Below are 15,565 nucleotides of genomic sequence, written 5' to 3'. Positions count from 1 at the left end.
CTATAAACCAAACTATTAACTATTAAAAATTTTACCAGCTATATAGCTCTTTTTCAGAAGCGACCTGGCCACAAATGATAGCTCAACGAAATGGCTTATTGTGTGGAAATGTATAACAGCCAAATGCCCTAAATGCACGTTTCTAAATGTGGAGGGAAAAACCGGAGAGCCTGGATGAAAATCCACGCGACCACAGGGGGAGGGATCGAAATACAAACTCCAAATATACAGCAGGTGTCAGGGTCGGGATCGAACCCATGACCTCCAGCATACCAGGCGAGGTAGTTAACATCTCGCCAACATGGCACCCTGTTCAGATGCTGAACAAGGTGTTTGGTGGCACGGTGCACCGGACCCCGACGCGGGAGGACGGGCAGTTCGCCATCAGCATCGACAACAGCTGCTCCATCTTCCGGTAACGTGGCCCCCACGGGCGCACGCGCCGCCCACACACAGCGGCTTCTGGAAGATCCGTGACCGTGCTTACTGGAAAGCGCAACCTGAATACCCAATCTGGCACCGTTTTACGTGTTACCGATGTCGGTGCACGCCATTGCGGTCGGTCGCGTAACCGAGACTCGATATTCTGAAACTATTAAGCGAGTTAATCTTCTATCCTTATGTAGAAGGATCATCGTCCGTACCTTCTTGGTTCTTTCGGTAAAGTCACGTAGAAGGGAAATAAATGAAATAATAAAAATAAAACATAATAAAATATAATTCTCACGATGTTTCGGCCACCAACGCAAGCAGCCGTCCGAAACGTCGTGAGAATTGTATTTTATTATGTTTTATTTTTATTATTTTATTATTTCCCTTCTACGTGACTTTACCAAAAGAACCAAGAAGATGAATCCCTGCAGTCACGAAAGCTTTAAATCGAAATCGTCCGTACCGTTAGCATACTAGTAATTTCTTGGTTGTTACCCAGTGTTAGTTGAGGGGAGTGGTGGCGCAGTGCCGTTGTCACTGGATAGGGAAATTTGGCGGTGCGCGTGAAAATGACTTTACCGCGGATTACAAAAGAAAACCTTGTTATAAAGACGTCAGATAGCACGGGACGTTCACACGAAAGCAGATTGCGTCTACCTCGAAGAGGAGCTCGATGACGGCCTTCTGCCGCTCACTGCAGACTGACGGGGCTGCTGTGTGCGCGCGTTCCGTGCTGTTTGTCCTCGTGTAGGGGCCTGCAGAAGGAGGAGGAGGTGCTCCTCACGCATGGCGACAGCGTGGACAAGGTGGCCGAAGGCTTCAAGGTCGTGGCACAGTCCGGGAACCTCGTGGCCGGTGAGAATCCGCGACGCCGTCGCCCTCCTCCGCGTTTTTGACCGCGCACTTCGCCAGCGGTGTGCGCTCAAGGTCAAAGGCGGTTAGCCAAAGGAAGTGTGTGCGTGTGTGTGCATGACGCCACGTAGGTGGGCTTATTGCTTAACAATAAAAATTCATATCTTTATCTTGTGTTTGTTTGGTCGGAGAAATAATCAACCAGACTTCCTTTAGTGTCATTGCCATCAGCCTTGATCTATTCACTGGTGGCTGAAGACCTCCCCACGCTGCTTGCCAATAATGAACCTCGCTGAAAACCATCACGCGAACTCCGGTCATTCTCGCAGCGGATTTTGGCTACCCATCGAACAAAGACGGCCACCGCATCGCTCGCTTTCAGATGTGCTTATGCGGCTGTCTGGAACGCTCTTCCCTCTGATATTAGGAAGCTACTGGAGCTATGCACTTTTAAACCTCGATTGAAAACTAATTTCTTTTAGAACTGCTTTTTGCATTAAGTTTGTTGCCCTTCAATTAGCATGGTTGGCTTTGTACGATGCGAAATACGTTTACATACATAGAAAGCGATGGCACTCGTACTGACTGATCTCATCACTCCATCTGTGTGGTAGACGTACTCCCGAGGGTGTTCCCTCATTTGAATGACAGTCCGTCATTTATCTCAACCACCCGCCTTCATGTTTGCCAGTGATGTGTCCTGCCCGAACCCACTTTTCCTAGTCTACATGACTCTTAATTTGCATATATTATCTGATCCATGTATTTAGTTTTAAACTCTGACCCCGTTGTTTTATTGTCGGCGGCTACAATTCACCGAAATCGGCGTGTGGTTATAAAGCCACAGTGACGAAGGCTGTATTGCTACTGTGAACCATACATTTACAAGTCTATTATTGGAATAAGCAGCACTCGGTCATAAAAATAAATGTGCGGGCAGGCTATTGTAACTCACCGAAAGGAAAGCACTGATGCCAACACACGCTATTGATGTACAGTTTATTGTTTTAAATAACCGTGCCGACAATGTTCTTCAACAGAGTCGTTATTTAACAGCGTGCACTGCTAATTTAACGCTGTCGGCACAAGCATTTTACAGTGTATTTCACGCGCAAATAGTTGCGACAGTTTTGACAACCTACATCCCAGGAAATGCAGCCACTGGCCATCAAGCCATGAGGTCACATGGCCTACAGCTGCCATCGCCAAGCGCATTCGTAAGAATTTGCGGAACGAGTAAATGCCATTTAGCGTCCATGACTCTCCCCTTTGTATATAACCACCCCCTGGTCCGCTCCCATTCGCATGCAGAGTTGCCCCCGACTTGGGTGCCGGTATCCTGCGTTTACGCTCCCCCCCCCCCTCCGCCAGGAATCGCCAACGAGGGCAAGAAGCTGTACGGCGTGCAGTTCCACCCGGAGGTGGACCTGACGCCGAAAGGCAAGAAAATGCTGCGCAGCTTCCTCTACGAGGTGGCGGGCTGCAGCGGCCTCTACACTGTGCAGAGCCGGCAGGCCGAGTGCATCCACACCATCCAGCAGCGAGTGGGCACCTCCAAGGTGCTGGTGAGTGACTCGCGTGCACAGAGGTGTGTGGGGGGGGGGGAGGTCGGAGGGAGCAGTCTCGGGCCTGCTTCTAATGGTGACCTGGCCCCTTGATGGATGCGTGGCTACTGAGGTTCCGTGATGTGAGGCGATCGTTTGGGGCGACTTGGAGGGTTGAGGGACACGTGCGAGCACCGTGAGAGTATCGCCCCCCCCAAATTAAACTGGGTTATTTTTAAAGGTAAATTTTATCACAATTGAAGATGTTATGCAATGAGAAATTAATTGATTGCAGTGCACCACTTTGTGTGGGAGAAATGGTCCTGGAAGATAGTCACGGAACTACTGAATTCACTTTTTGTCCAGACTAGGAGCATACAATTCATAACCCTTACACGCAAAGAGTGTTCGGCGCATGGCAATGAAGCCAAATGTTTAGAACTCGCAGACCTGGAATCGGCTGAATTAAGTGAAAAACCTGTATTTACTCTGATGTGCTTCAGCCACCCCTGTGAGTAGGCATTCATAGGCGGTCACTCCCCAACCCCCACCCATCCTCCCATTCATACAATCATCACTGCCACGAATACCATCACCACCTGCACCTCGACTACCAGCACTACCACCTCTACCACCACCAGCGGTACCACTAACATCAACACAACTACCGCCCATGCCTGCAACCACAACCTCTACCACCTACACCGTCGCCATGACTGCCACCGCCACGAGCACCGACACGGCTCTATCACCGCCACCGTCGCCACTCTAAGGCCACACCGGGTGTTTGTGTGGGGGGGCTTGCAGGTGCTACTGAGCGGCGGCGTGGACTCGACGGTGTGTGCGGCTCTATTGAGCCGCGCGCTACCCGAGGAGCAGCTCATCGCCGTGCACATCGACAACGGCTTCATGCGGCGGCGCGAGAGCAGCGCCGTGGAGGAGGCACTCAAGAAGCTCGGCCTTAAGGTTACAGGTCAGTGGGGTGGGCGGACGGGCGGGCGGGTGGGCAGGCAGGTGGGTGGGCAGGCGGGTGGGCAGGCAGGCAGGTGGTCAGTCCGGCTGGCGGGCAAGCAGGGTTGCTGCTATGTCATTTTTCATCATACGATACGACGCAATGTCAAAGTTTGCGACATGAAGATTATCGCAACGTCAGCTTCCTATAACTGTGTAATTGTACTCTGAAATTTTATTGTACTGTTTTGCTCCGCTATACACACACACAGCATGAGTGGAGATTAATTGAAGGGTAATCGACTGCAATTCACTCCTCTGTTCCCCGTGCCTCCAATTAGCACGGTTGGCTACGTACGGTACAAAAGAAGTTCAGCATACATACACGTAGTGTAATGAATTATCCACCGGGGACCTGCACATGGCGTCCATTCCTTGTTGGACCTCCTCCGTGATCAACATCAACTTTGGGGGAAACAAAGGCAGCTGGTGGGGGTGCGTGGTGCTGACTCCTCGTGTGCTACGCCGGCGTTAACGGGCGCTTGCTGGCACCGATGGCGCCGCCGGCTCTGTGTACCCAGGCTGATGGGTGGTGTGCTGTGTCATTGCGCCGTGGCGTCTGTTGCAGTGGTGCGCGCCATGCACACGTTTTACAACGGCACGACGACGTTGCCCATCTCGGAGGAGGACCGCACGTCCCGCAAGCGCATCAGCAAGACGCTCAACACCACGAGCTGCCCGGAGGAGAAGCGCAAGATCATTGGCGACACCTTCGTCAAGGTCCGACGGCTGAGCGCTCGCAGCCTTGCCGAACGATAAAGTGGGGGGGCGGGGGGGGGAGCCTCCGGCAGGGTGTTTTCAAATCCTTGAGATTGAGTCTCTTTGTCGCTGTGGCTGGGTGCCTTTGTGGATGAGAGTACGTCTGTGGAGGTGTGTCTCTACGACTAGGCTGAGAGTCCGTGTGTGGATGAGTGCCTGTGTTAATGAGTTTGTGTGTGGATGTATATGTGTGCATGCATGTTGAACTTTTTTCGCACCGTACGTAGCCAACTGTGTTCATCGGAGGTGCAAATCCGAATATATGTGTGTATGAGTGTGAGGAGCGGTAGTGTAGCGTTTAGCAAGCCATGCCTTGAACCCGGAGACCCGAGTTCAATTTCCTCTCACGGTCAACACCAGTGACGGTTACCTGAACCATTCCTGGTCCTCCACCTAGGTCGACTCAGCCTCAAATTATTACCTGGTGCAATGTTTAAGCATTGTCACTATGTAGACAAAGGTGGCCGGGCTTGGTGCTTTCCACCCCCACCCCCTCGAGCACCATGCCGGCCTTCTAAGGTGCTCACTAGCAGCACTTCCCCCAACAGTGTGTTAAGGCTATACGGGGGATCTTTGTCTTTGTGTGCATGAGGGCCTTTGTGGCCGAGTGTTTGTGTGGCAGCACTGCTGTCAAGTGCACATGGTGTGTTGTGCAAAATATTCTTAAGCATTTGTGACACAGGTGTGATGTGGTGATTTGTTGTGGCTGGCATGCAGTAGTGTGGCTGTGCGCCTATCTGGTTACCTATCCCCCGCGGCTGTGCACGCGTCCGACTCCACGATCGCGAATTTCCATACCAGACGTCATGACGCGTCCGTCACATGTGCCTGCCGTGCAGGTCGCCAACGACGTTCTGGAGGAGATGAACCTCAAGCCGGAGGAGGTGTTCCTGGCGCAGGGCACGCTGCGGCCCGACCTCATCGAGAGCGCCTCCCTGCTGGCCAGCGGCAAGGCTGACCTCATAAAGACGCACCACAACGACACGGAACTCATCCGGCAGCTGCGAGACAAGGCACGGCTCCGGGTGGTGGTGTTAGAGAGGGGGGGAGGGGGGCGCCCGACTTATGCCGGCACAATCGTTCGTTGCTTGTTACCTGCCATCGCACGTCGATTGGAAAACACGCACGTCGACAAGTAAAACGGAGCTGAAGCTGTAATATGTGCGCAAAGAAGCGCGGAGAGGGAGGGGAGCCGTGCTTGGAATTGCACTGAGAGACAGCAAGAGGAAAAACATTGATTGGAGAATGACAAAAGTTAAGAGACATGATGGTGTCTGTTGAGTAACGAAAAACTGAACGTATTCGTCAAGAACACTGCCTTATAAAAGAGCGTATAATCGAGCGGCCAGAGAGCACAATTGTAAATGTTGTGGGTTTACTCTCCAACACACTGATGTAATGATCTCACTCAAAAAACCTTTATTATAGAGAGCACATAGAGAGGCCACAGAGTTACCTCTCTGGCCTATCTCTGTGCTGTGAATAAGCGGCATTGCCCAAAATGTCGCTTAAGCCATACTTTATTTTAAGGCAGTGTTATAAGATTAGGTTTGACCCTTTCTGGCAATAAAACAGGTGTTAAGATGTTAAAACACCAATCTGAAACCTTTTGCAAGGAATTATATCTGCTTAAACCACATATATTCGTGGTGAACATGCATTGTCTTTGAAACTGATTGGTCCACACCAGCTTTCATTAGAGCCTCGTCTCAAACAGACAAGTGCTGTTCCATTGTTTACTTCACCGTAGAGAAACTGAGCTTCGATATCACTTATTGCGCCGTGGCAGCGTTGTTGTTGCCGCCGCCGCTCATGTGTCTCGCCGTTACCGTTGCTCACGCTCGTTCCCTGTGCCGCCACCCAGGGCCGGGTGGTGGAGCCTCTGAGGGATTTCCACAAGGACGAGGTGCGGGCGCTGGGCCGGGAGCTGGGCCTGCCCGAGGAGATCGTGTCGCGACATCCATTCCCAGGTTCGCGCCACTATGGCCACCAACATCCGGGGTGCCCGCGTGCATCGGTCAGAAAATTTGGGATTTATGCCGTGAAGGACTGGATGGCTCGCAGATTGGAGAGTGATGAGCTGGGATTTATGCCATGGGGGGCTGGGTGGCCCGTGGTTCCTTTCCCTGCGGTGAGCTTGCTTTTACTGCCGTGCGATGAATGTTGCCCTCAAGTTGCAGTGTGAGTGGGAAAGTGCTGCATCCCACGGTCCATCTGCTCATGATCTGCTTGTGCGCAGGACCCGGGCTGGCGATCAGAGTGATCTGTACGGATGAGGCGTACATCTGCAAAGATTTCCCCGAGACGAATCTCCTCTTAAAAATCATCACGGACTTTGCCGCCAGCATAAAAAAGGTGCGGCCCCCAGCCCTGCCGTTCGGACTGCGCAGCGCGCCCTTCCCACTCGCGTGCTAAGTCTGTGGCGTGGTGCAGGCACGGATGTCAACTCCTGGTCACGCAACAGCTGTGGCATTTGGCCATGGTCCCCCCATAGGGTGCCGCGGTGGCGAGATGTTAATGACCTCGCTTGGTATGCAGGAGGTCGTGGGTTCGATCCTGACCCTGACGCCTGTATATTTGGGGTTTGCATGTCTCTCTCCCTATGGTCGCGTGGATTTTTCTCCCGGTTGTCCGGTTTTTCCCTCCAAATTTAGAAACACGGATTTAGAGTATTTGGCTGCTATAAATTTCCACATCATAAGCCACTTAATTGGGCTGTCATTTGTGACCAGGTCGCTTCTCAAAAAGATCTACGCAGATCTCTCCGTACACCTATCCTGTTAGCGCCCACATTCTAACTCGCCCTTGCCGTCCCTTCCCTTGCCCTCTTGCGTGTGCCCTCGCTCTCCCTCCTCCCACAGCCTCACGCGTTGCAGCAGAAGGTGAAGGACTGCACGACAGAGGACGAGCAGGAGAGGCTGACGGAAATCACAGGACGAAACTCGCTGCACGCCTTCCTGCTCCCTGTCAAGTCCGTGGGCGTGCAGGTCTGTACACACTCACACAAAAGAAGCACACAGACGTTTGTTCATTTGAGTGACGGGGTGTTAATCAGCAGCATGACATTTTTTTTATTTTGCTATGGGAGACACTCACTCTGGGGTGGGTGCTGGGTTTCAGATGCTAAACTAAAGAGCATGAGCTATTTTTTATTTTACCAGTTAAGGCCCGCTGAGCTAATAAGGCTCTTTTTCAGAAGCGAACTAGCCATAAATGATCGCTCATCGAAGTGCCTATGGGGATAATGATGCAAACTCCAAATACATATTATGTGTTCATGGGGAGGTTGGTGAGTGATCCAGTAGTGGACGGTTTAAGGAGTAGCCTGGTAAATATCTGAAACGCTGCTGGCGAATGACCGAATGGGGCAGTTGGCGGTACTATGTGGTCCATGGTTGGAGATTAGTCACTCCGGAGACGCACTGTTGGCTCGTCTTAATTTGCACATCGGTGTAAGAGATGGACACATTTGCCGTGTGATGTTCTGATGCGGTTCAGCACAGGAGCCTTTTATTAAACTTCGATTTAGCGTGATGATTGGGCATCGGCGGTGTTGTGTGGTTGACGTGGGCACTGGCGTATGGAACAACATTATGGGCAACGTCATAAATCTTTTATGCTTTTGAGACTGGTGGCTATTGGTGCTCTGGTGTAGCCGAGCGGGAGCGAGTATCCTACGACTACCGATGGTAGTTAAGCCTACAGGAGCCTTTGCCACCACAAGAGGGTAGTGGCACCCTGGATAAATAATGGCATTACTCAAGACAGCTGAGCCATCGATGGGTTAACTGCATCCACAAAGGCTGACAGATGAATACCTGCTTTATAATAATTGATTTTTTACCCTTCTATCTGGCAACAAAACTGACACCTTTTTACAAGGAGTCATGTTTGCATATACCGCAATACCTGCAGTCATAAATACAAACAAAAGACATAACTCTGATAATGTGCACTGTCCTTGAAGTTGATTGGTCCACACCCGAGACAGCTTTCCTTAGAGCCTAGTCTCACATGGGTTGGACCAGATGACGCCAAAAGGCGCACAACTCAAAGAACAATGCACCATCAGAGTATGAGAGCTCGGGGCAAGCATCTACACTATGGGAACCTCATTTGCCAGTAAAAATATGATAATTGATTTTTTACCCTTCTATCTGGCAACAAAACTGACACCTTTTTACAAGGAGTCATGTTTGCATATACCGCAATACCTGCAGTCATAAATACAAACAAAAGACATAACTCTGATAATGTGCACTGTCCTTGAAGTTGATTGGTCCACACCCGAGACAGCTTTCCTTAGAGCCTAGTCTCACATGGGTTGGACCAGATGACGCCAAAAGGCGCACAACTCAAAGAACAATGCACCATCAGAGTATGAGAGCTCGGGGCAAGCATCTACACTATGGGAACCTCATTTGCCAGTAAAAATATGATAATTGATTTTTTACCCTTCTATCTGGCAACAAAACTGACACCTTTTTACAAGGAGTCATGTTTGCATATACCGCAATACCTGCAGTCATAAATACAAACAAAAGACATAACTCTGATAATGTGCACTGTCCTTGAAGTTGATTGGTCCACACCCGAGACAGCTTTCCCCCAGAGCCTAGTCTCACATGGGTTGGACCAGATGACGCCAAAAGGCACACAACTCAAAGAACAATGCACCATCAGAGTATGAGAGCTCGGGGCAAGCATCTACACTATGGGAACCTCATTTTCCAGTAAAAATATGATAATTGATTTTTTACCCTTCTATCTGGCAACAAAACTGACACCTTTGACATCAACTGACATCAACTTCAAGGACAGTGCACATTATCAGAGTTATGTCTTTTGTTTGTATTTATGACTGCAGGTATTGCGGTATATGCAAACATGACTCCTTGTAAAAAGGTGTCAGTTTTGTTGCCAGATAGAAGGGTAAAAAATCAATTATTTTTACTGGCAAATGAGGTTCCCATAGTGTAGATACCTGCTTCATAGGTGCGCTCTTCAGCGTCCAACCATCTACGCAGCACCACGCAACCCTACGATGTGGCATCGTTGCCAGCGTTTCTGATGACCTCGACAATCACCTGGCCTTAACTGGTTGTGGCGTGCGTGCTCGCACATGCAGGGAGACTGCCGCACCTACAGCTACGTGTGCGGCCTCTCCTCCAAATGCCCCGTGCACTGGGAGTCACTCTTATACCTTGCCAAGCTCATCCCCAGGATATGCCACAACATCAACCGGTGAGGAACACGGGCCCCTCCACACTAGCACCATTTCATCATGAACTCTCGTGCATGCCGTTGGCTGCTAGGCAGACGGCGTGAGGCTCAGGAGTGGATAGGGGATATCTCTGCACCTCCGATTAGCACGATTTGTTATGTGCGGTGCCAAAAAATTCAACATGCATACATGTGCCAATCTGTTACTGTGAATCTAATAAATAAGACCTCCCTCCCCCCAGCTGTGATTGGATGAATTATCGCGATTCACAGTCACGATTTGTTTAAAAAATAAGATCTTATTTAGTTTTTTGTTCCTATACTGCAGTTGGGTTTCACTGAGCCTATATATATTTAAGTTTGGTTTTAAGTTTTATATAAAACTACCCCTCCTGCACATCTGTGCAAAAGAGCTTTATAGCTCCTCGCATTCCTCCAGTATAAAGATTCTGATTCTGATATATGAAATAGGTGGAAGCTGTGACGCAGTGGTTAGCAAACTGTGCTATGAACTCTGCCAATTGAGGTCGTGCTCAGGGCCCAATGCTTTGTGGCATAGTCGCCTGAAGCCAGATGGTCGTGCCGATGAGTCTGTAAGAGTGGACAAGTACGAGGTACTTGGTGTGTTAACAGCGCAACAACTACGAGGTCTGGCAGAAAGACAAAAAGGCGATTGTGTGGTGCGGTGGCATCAGCGGGATTGGCCGTAGATATGACCTCTTGATCCGCGACTTATCTTTTTTTATTTTACCTGGTAAGGCCCACTGAGCTACATTTTTCAGAAGCAACCTGGCCACAAATGATAGCTCAACGAAGTGGCTTATCATGTAGAAATTTATAGCAAGCAAATAAATTGTTTTATTTAATTTTACTAAGTAAGGCCCATTGAGCTATATAGCTCTCTCGCAGAAGCAACCTGGCTATGACAAATGATTGCTCAACAAAGTGGCTTATCATATCATGTGGAAATGTATAGCAGGCAAATACTCTTAAACGCATGTTGATTCTAAATGTGGACGGATAAACCGTAGGACCCGTAGAAAAATCCACGCGACTGAGGAGAGAGACACACAAACTCCAAATATACAGCAGGCGTCAGGGTCGGGATCGAACCCACGGCCTGCTGTATGCCAGGCGAGGTGGTTAACGTCTCGCCACTGTGGCGCCCCTTGACCAGTCCTTGACCAGTCCTCCCCGACTGGACAGGCCGTGAGTTTTTCCACGCTTTCCTTCGCCACCCATCCCCCCCCACCCCTCCGCCACTGACCAATGTGCTCGCTGCCCGTCATCGTCGTCGTGTCACCGTGGGCAGGGTGGTGTGCGTGATGGGGGATCAGGTGAGGGAGCCACCCACGGATGTGACGCCCACCTACCTCACCTCGGGGGTGCTCAGCACGCTGCGGCAGGCTGACCACACGGCGCACACCATCCTGAGGGAGTCGGGTGAGCGTGAAGTCGGGTTGTGTGCAGGCGTGGGGCATCTTGCTGGACGCACAACGGCCATTATACGGGCTGGAGTATGTATGTTTAGATTATTTGGTGCCGTAAATTTCCACATGATAAGCCATTTTGTTGAGCTATCATTTGTTGCCAGGCTGTTTCTGAAAAGCTGTATAGCTCAGTCGGCCTTACCTGGTAAAAAAAATAGTTCATACAAAAGATGTATAGGGAAGAACAGAAGTAGATTGGTTGAATAACAGCACCTCCGATGAGCACGGTTGGCTATGTACGGTGCAAAAGAAGTTCATCATACAACAGTAGCAGCCGTAATGAGTGGTGGGCAGCCAAATGATAATGCAAACTTATGGTACAAAAGGAAGAAACAGGAGAGAAAGTGGGCATATGGGAGATTATTGACATGTATTTGTGCGTGTTTATATGGGTGTTTGTTTTTCAATGTGTGTGCTTATGTGTGTGTGCCGTGCCTCCGATCAATAACGGTGGCGAATATTTTAACTGGACGTGGGCCTCCCCCAGGTCGGCTCGGCCTCAAACGAGTACCTGATGTAGTGTGTAAACATTGCCACTGGGCAGACAAAGACGGCCGGCCGCGATCCTGGCCACCCACCCCACCCCCTCGTGTGCCACAGTGCCGACATTTGTAGGTGCTTGCCAAGAGCACTTTCCCCAACAGTCTGTTAAGGCTACACGGGGGGGGATGGATCTTTGTCTTTGTGCCTCCACGCAGGCTACACGAGCAAGCTGAGCCAAATGCCGGTGATCTTGGTGCCGCTGCACTTTGACCGCGAGCCGCTGCTCAAGCTGCCCTCGTGCCAGCACTCGGTGGTCGTCCGCACCTTCATCACCAACGACTTCATGACAGGGACGCCCGCCCTGCCCGGCAAGCACCTGCCTGAGGAGGTGTGCGCCCTTTGTGGGATCGTGAAGAGTGTGCCCGGGGCTTCTCCCGGCAGGCGAGAGGATGCGTTGTTGTTGTTGGACCGAGTCGTGCGACTCGCACGCCCAGTAACACCGCGTGCCCGAGCAGCTTCTGTGTGGCGGGATAGAGAGGGGGGGGGATAAACGGATGTGGCACGGCTAGAGCAGGGGTCGGCAACCATTCAAAGAAGAAGATTTGATCAAAATAGTTTGAGGGCCGCGTTGCACGCAGAGCTACTTGTACACAAACACAGCAGCAGGTGAACAGCAAGTTGACTCAACAAATTATGACTTAAATATATTTGGTGATGGAATAAGTTGCGTCTATTTAGTTCCCCCCCCCCCCCCCCCCGAGTTATTCTTTGACAATAACAGTTTGACTGTTGCACATGTTGTAGTCACCAAGACATTCCATCGTGACCCATTCTTATACCATTTTTTAAAATCAATTATCTTAATATTAAATCATGTTTAAGATTTAAGTAAAATATGTATGTTGTTGAACTTCTTTCGCACCGTATGTAGCCAACTGTGAAACAGAGGTGCGGCGGAAGGACAACAGAGGAGATGGGCTGATAGTGGTGCAGGACTTGCAGCTGAGCAGACTTTGCCTATGACTGGTACCAGCAGTTTCAAGATCAGCTTCGATGGAAGAGGCTCAGTTGGAGGCAGCTGCCCATACAATAGAGGAAAAAGCACTGCATCATCTCTGCCCGAGTAGAGTCCCTCACAAATTTGAACTTGCGACTTTCCAATTGTGAGTTAATCGTTCTGCCACAGTGGCCACTCATTGGAAGGTTGCTCATCCTCCTCTGCTGCCAATATCGTCTCTCTTCCTCCAGCCATCTGTCGACTCCCCTGCTCAAAACCTACATCTTTACCTCTGCCTATGACCGACCGTCTCTCTAAATCAAACACGCCCGCTGTGTCTGTGAAGCATGTTGAGATGCGGTTGCATTTAGACGCTGAATTGTGTGAACAGCTGTGTGTGTGCGCTTTGCCATTTTAGCAGCATTAATATAACGGTTAACGTGGGACGTCCGTCCGGCAGGTGGTGTACAAAATGGACGAGGAGATCCGCAAGATCCCGGGCATCTCTCGGGTGATGTACGACCTGACGGCCAAACCTCCTGGCACCACGGAGTGGGAGTAGCGCCGGCGACGGCTTGAAAATCCTCACCGACTCAATAATAAAATACCACACATTCTCAGGCCCTTTCATTGTTCGAATGGATGTACAGGAGTGCATTGTGTATTTTAGTTTTTAATAACTCTGTTATTATTCTCTTGTCTGTTTTTAAAGTGCAGAGGCAGAGTGAGTAAGGGGGGGGGGGGTGATTGGGTACGGGGTGAGAGGTGCACACGTGGTGCCTATTATTTTTGCAAACCGCAGAGCTGGGATGGGTACGTGTTTTTTGCCAGTGAGCTTTTTGTTCTTGTGCGCATTGTTGCGCCCCGCTCACCGAGATATCGAACTCAGTGTTTGTCGCGGATTAGTCCCGGGAAAGTCAAGAGGATCACATTTTCTAAATGACGTGGCAAGCTTGACTCTCTATGGTTTTTATCTACAGGACTCATGTTGCTTGTGTCCGCAAAACCGTATGCAGCAGAACATGAGATGGGACGTTTATAAATCTACAAAGTCCCAAACGTAGCGCTGCTGTTCCTGCATTGGCTTTATAAAATATATATAATAAAGTGAATTCAAAAGTGCCGAAAGTTACAGAATGTTCGATGGGAAAATTGAATGTTGCCAAGAAAGACATGGACGCATATAATATTACTTTATCCCCAATTTAGCCTTGCATATCATCATCCAGGCACATATTGTTAGTGAGTGCCTATGAAGGGCCAGCAGGGGTGTTATGGCAAGGACCACATCCACCCTCCTTTGTCTCATCAGTTCTGACCTTTGCAGAGCACCGCGTGCACTGTCATGCAAACCACTGCTCCACAATTTACACGCCCGTTGGAGGGTTGACATAGAAAGCTCGGCTATGAGCATTCCTTGGCAAGTTCAGCACAAATAAATGGCATGTGCCACAGTGTTATTTTCAGGACTGGGAAAGACAAAGGTTGCCAGGGCCTGGCGTGTTGCCACATGCCTGCAAATTGGTGCTTTGAGAAACCATTGCGAGGATTGCGGGGCGACCATGCGGTGTGACGGTGCAGCAGCGAGGGTTGTGTTGTATCCCCGCGTATGCCATGGGTCTTTTGATTTCGTCCCACCCTGCAAGACGCCCATAATTGGGAGTGACCAAACAGCCCCTGCAGGAGCCTCCGGGAGAAGCTCTCGAGACTCTGGGACTTTCCGTTATAAAATAACATGGTCATCTTTTTGTATTATATTGCTGGTGACGTGACTAGTCCCTTGTGTTAACCATGCAAGCCTTAATAGGTGCTCGCTAACATTTTATTGGAGGATCGTATTTCACTCGCATACAGGGACCATGGTTTTGGTAGATGCCCTTAAGGTATTATGGGGTAGGGCTGAACAAAGTTGGTCACTATTGACGCCCTTATTTTGCAAAGTCTTTAATTAATGCTGATTAACAATAAAAGTTTAAAACTGAAAGAAGTCCTGTTATTTATCGTATTGTGATAAATCTATATTCTTCGTTTAGCTATCATGGTTCGGGCGCCACACTGGCGAGATGTTAACTACCTCGCCTGGTATATAGGAGGTCGTGGGTTCAATCCCGACCCTGACGCCTGCTGTATATTTGGAGTGTGCGTGTCTCCCTGTGGTCGCGTGGATTTTTCTGCAGGTCCTTCGGTTTTCCCCTCCACACTTAGAATTAATGCGCGTTAATAAGTATTTGGCTGCTATACATTTCCACGTGATAAGCCGCCACTTCGTTGGGCTGTCATTTGTGGCCAAGTCACTTCTGAAAAAGAGCTACATAGCTCAGTGGCGCCTTACCTGGTAAAATAAAAAATGCTTTTTATTATTTTTGGCTTTTTATAATACAATGGATCTCTGATGCTACCTTTTGAGTCCCTCCACAGGGCACTTGGGTCACACGGCCATGCGTTAACAACGTGCTGATCGTATGTGGGGTGGGGGCTCACCCAATTGAATTCACCGCAGCTGGAACTACCGAAATACAGGAGGATTGAGTACCGTGACGTGATGTGTCCAAACTGGGGAGGGGGGGTCTACTATCTGTGGAAAGGTTAATCTTATTGCAATGGGAAAGTCATGTTTTATACATGTTACATATACAGGTGGTTTGTTTGGGTAAAGAGATTAATCTTGATTTGAAGCTTTCGTGATTGCAGGAATCCATACTCTGGTTCTTTCGGTAAAGTCACGTAGCTAGAAAATAAAATAAATGACGACGTTTCGAAAAATATAATTTTGA

General features: G+C 49.6%; 1 protein-coding gene across 7 annotated transcripts in view; it reads left to right on the top strand.

The window, feature by feature from the left end:
* Window positions 1-14,775, top strand: part of GMPS (guanosine monophosphate synthase) — a 36,299-nt gene extending 21,524 nt beyond the window's left edge. For all 7 annotated transcript variants that reach the window (XM_078607648.1, XM_078607653.1, XM_078607654.1 and 4 more), the window contains 13 exons: window positions 318-415; window positions 1,184-1,287; window positions 2,656-2,849; window positions 3,636-3,801; window positions 4,408-4,559; window positions 5,438-5,611; window positions 6,463-6,568; window positions 6,838-6,953; window positions 7,460-7,585; window positions 9,727-9,842; window positions 11,134-11,264; window positions 12,010-12,182; window positions 13,252-14,775. In XM_078607648.1, coding sequence (XP_078463774.1) covers window positions 318-415; window positions 1,184-1,287; window positions 2,656-2,849; window positions 3,636-3,801; window positions 4,408-4,559; window positions 5,438-5,611; window positions 6,463-6,568; window positions 6,838-6,953; window positions 7,460-7,585; window positions 9,727-9,842; window positions 11,134-11,264; window positions 12,010-12,182; window positions 13,252-13,353 — 1,758 coding nt within the window. In that variant the 3' untranslated portion in view covers window positions 13,354-14,775. The remainder of the gene's footprint in view (window positions 1-317; window positions 416-1,183; window positions 1,288-2,655; window positions 2,850-3,635; window positions 3,802-4,407; window positions 4,560-5,437; window positions 5,612-6,462; window positions 6,569-6,837; window positions 6,954-7,459; window positions 7,586-9,726; window positions 9,843-11,133; window positions 11,265-12,009; window positions 12,183-13,251) is intronic.
* The last annotated feature ends 790 nt before the right edge of the window (window positions 14,776-15,565 follow it).

Source organism: Lampetra planeri, chromosome 28, assembly GCF_965212315.1.
Source record: "Lampetra planeri chromosome 28, kcLamPlan1.2.h2, whole genome shotgun sequence".
NCBI lineage: Eukaryota > Metazoa > Chordata > Hyperoartia > Petromyzontiformes > Petromyzontidae > Lampetra > Lampetra planeri.
This window is presented reverse-complemented; position numbering and strand designations above follow the sequence as displayed.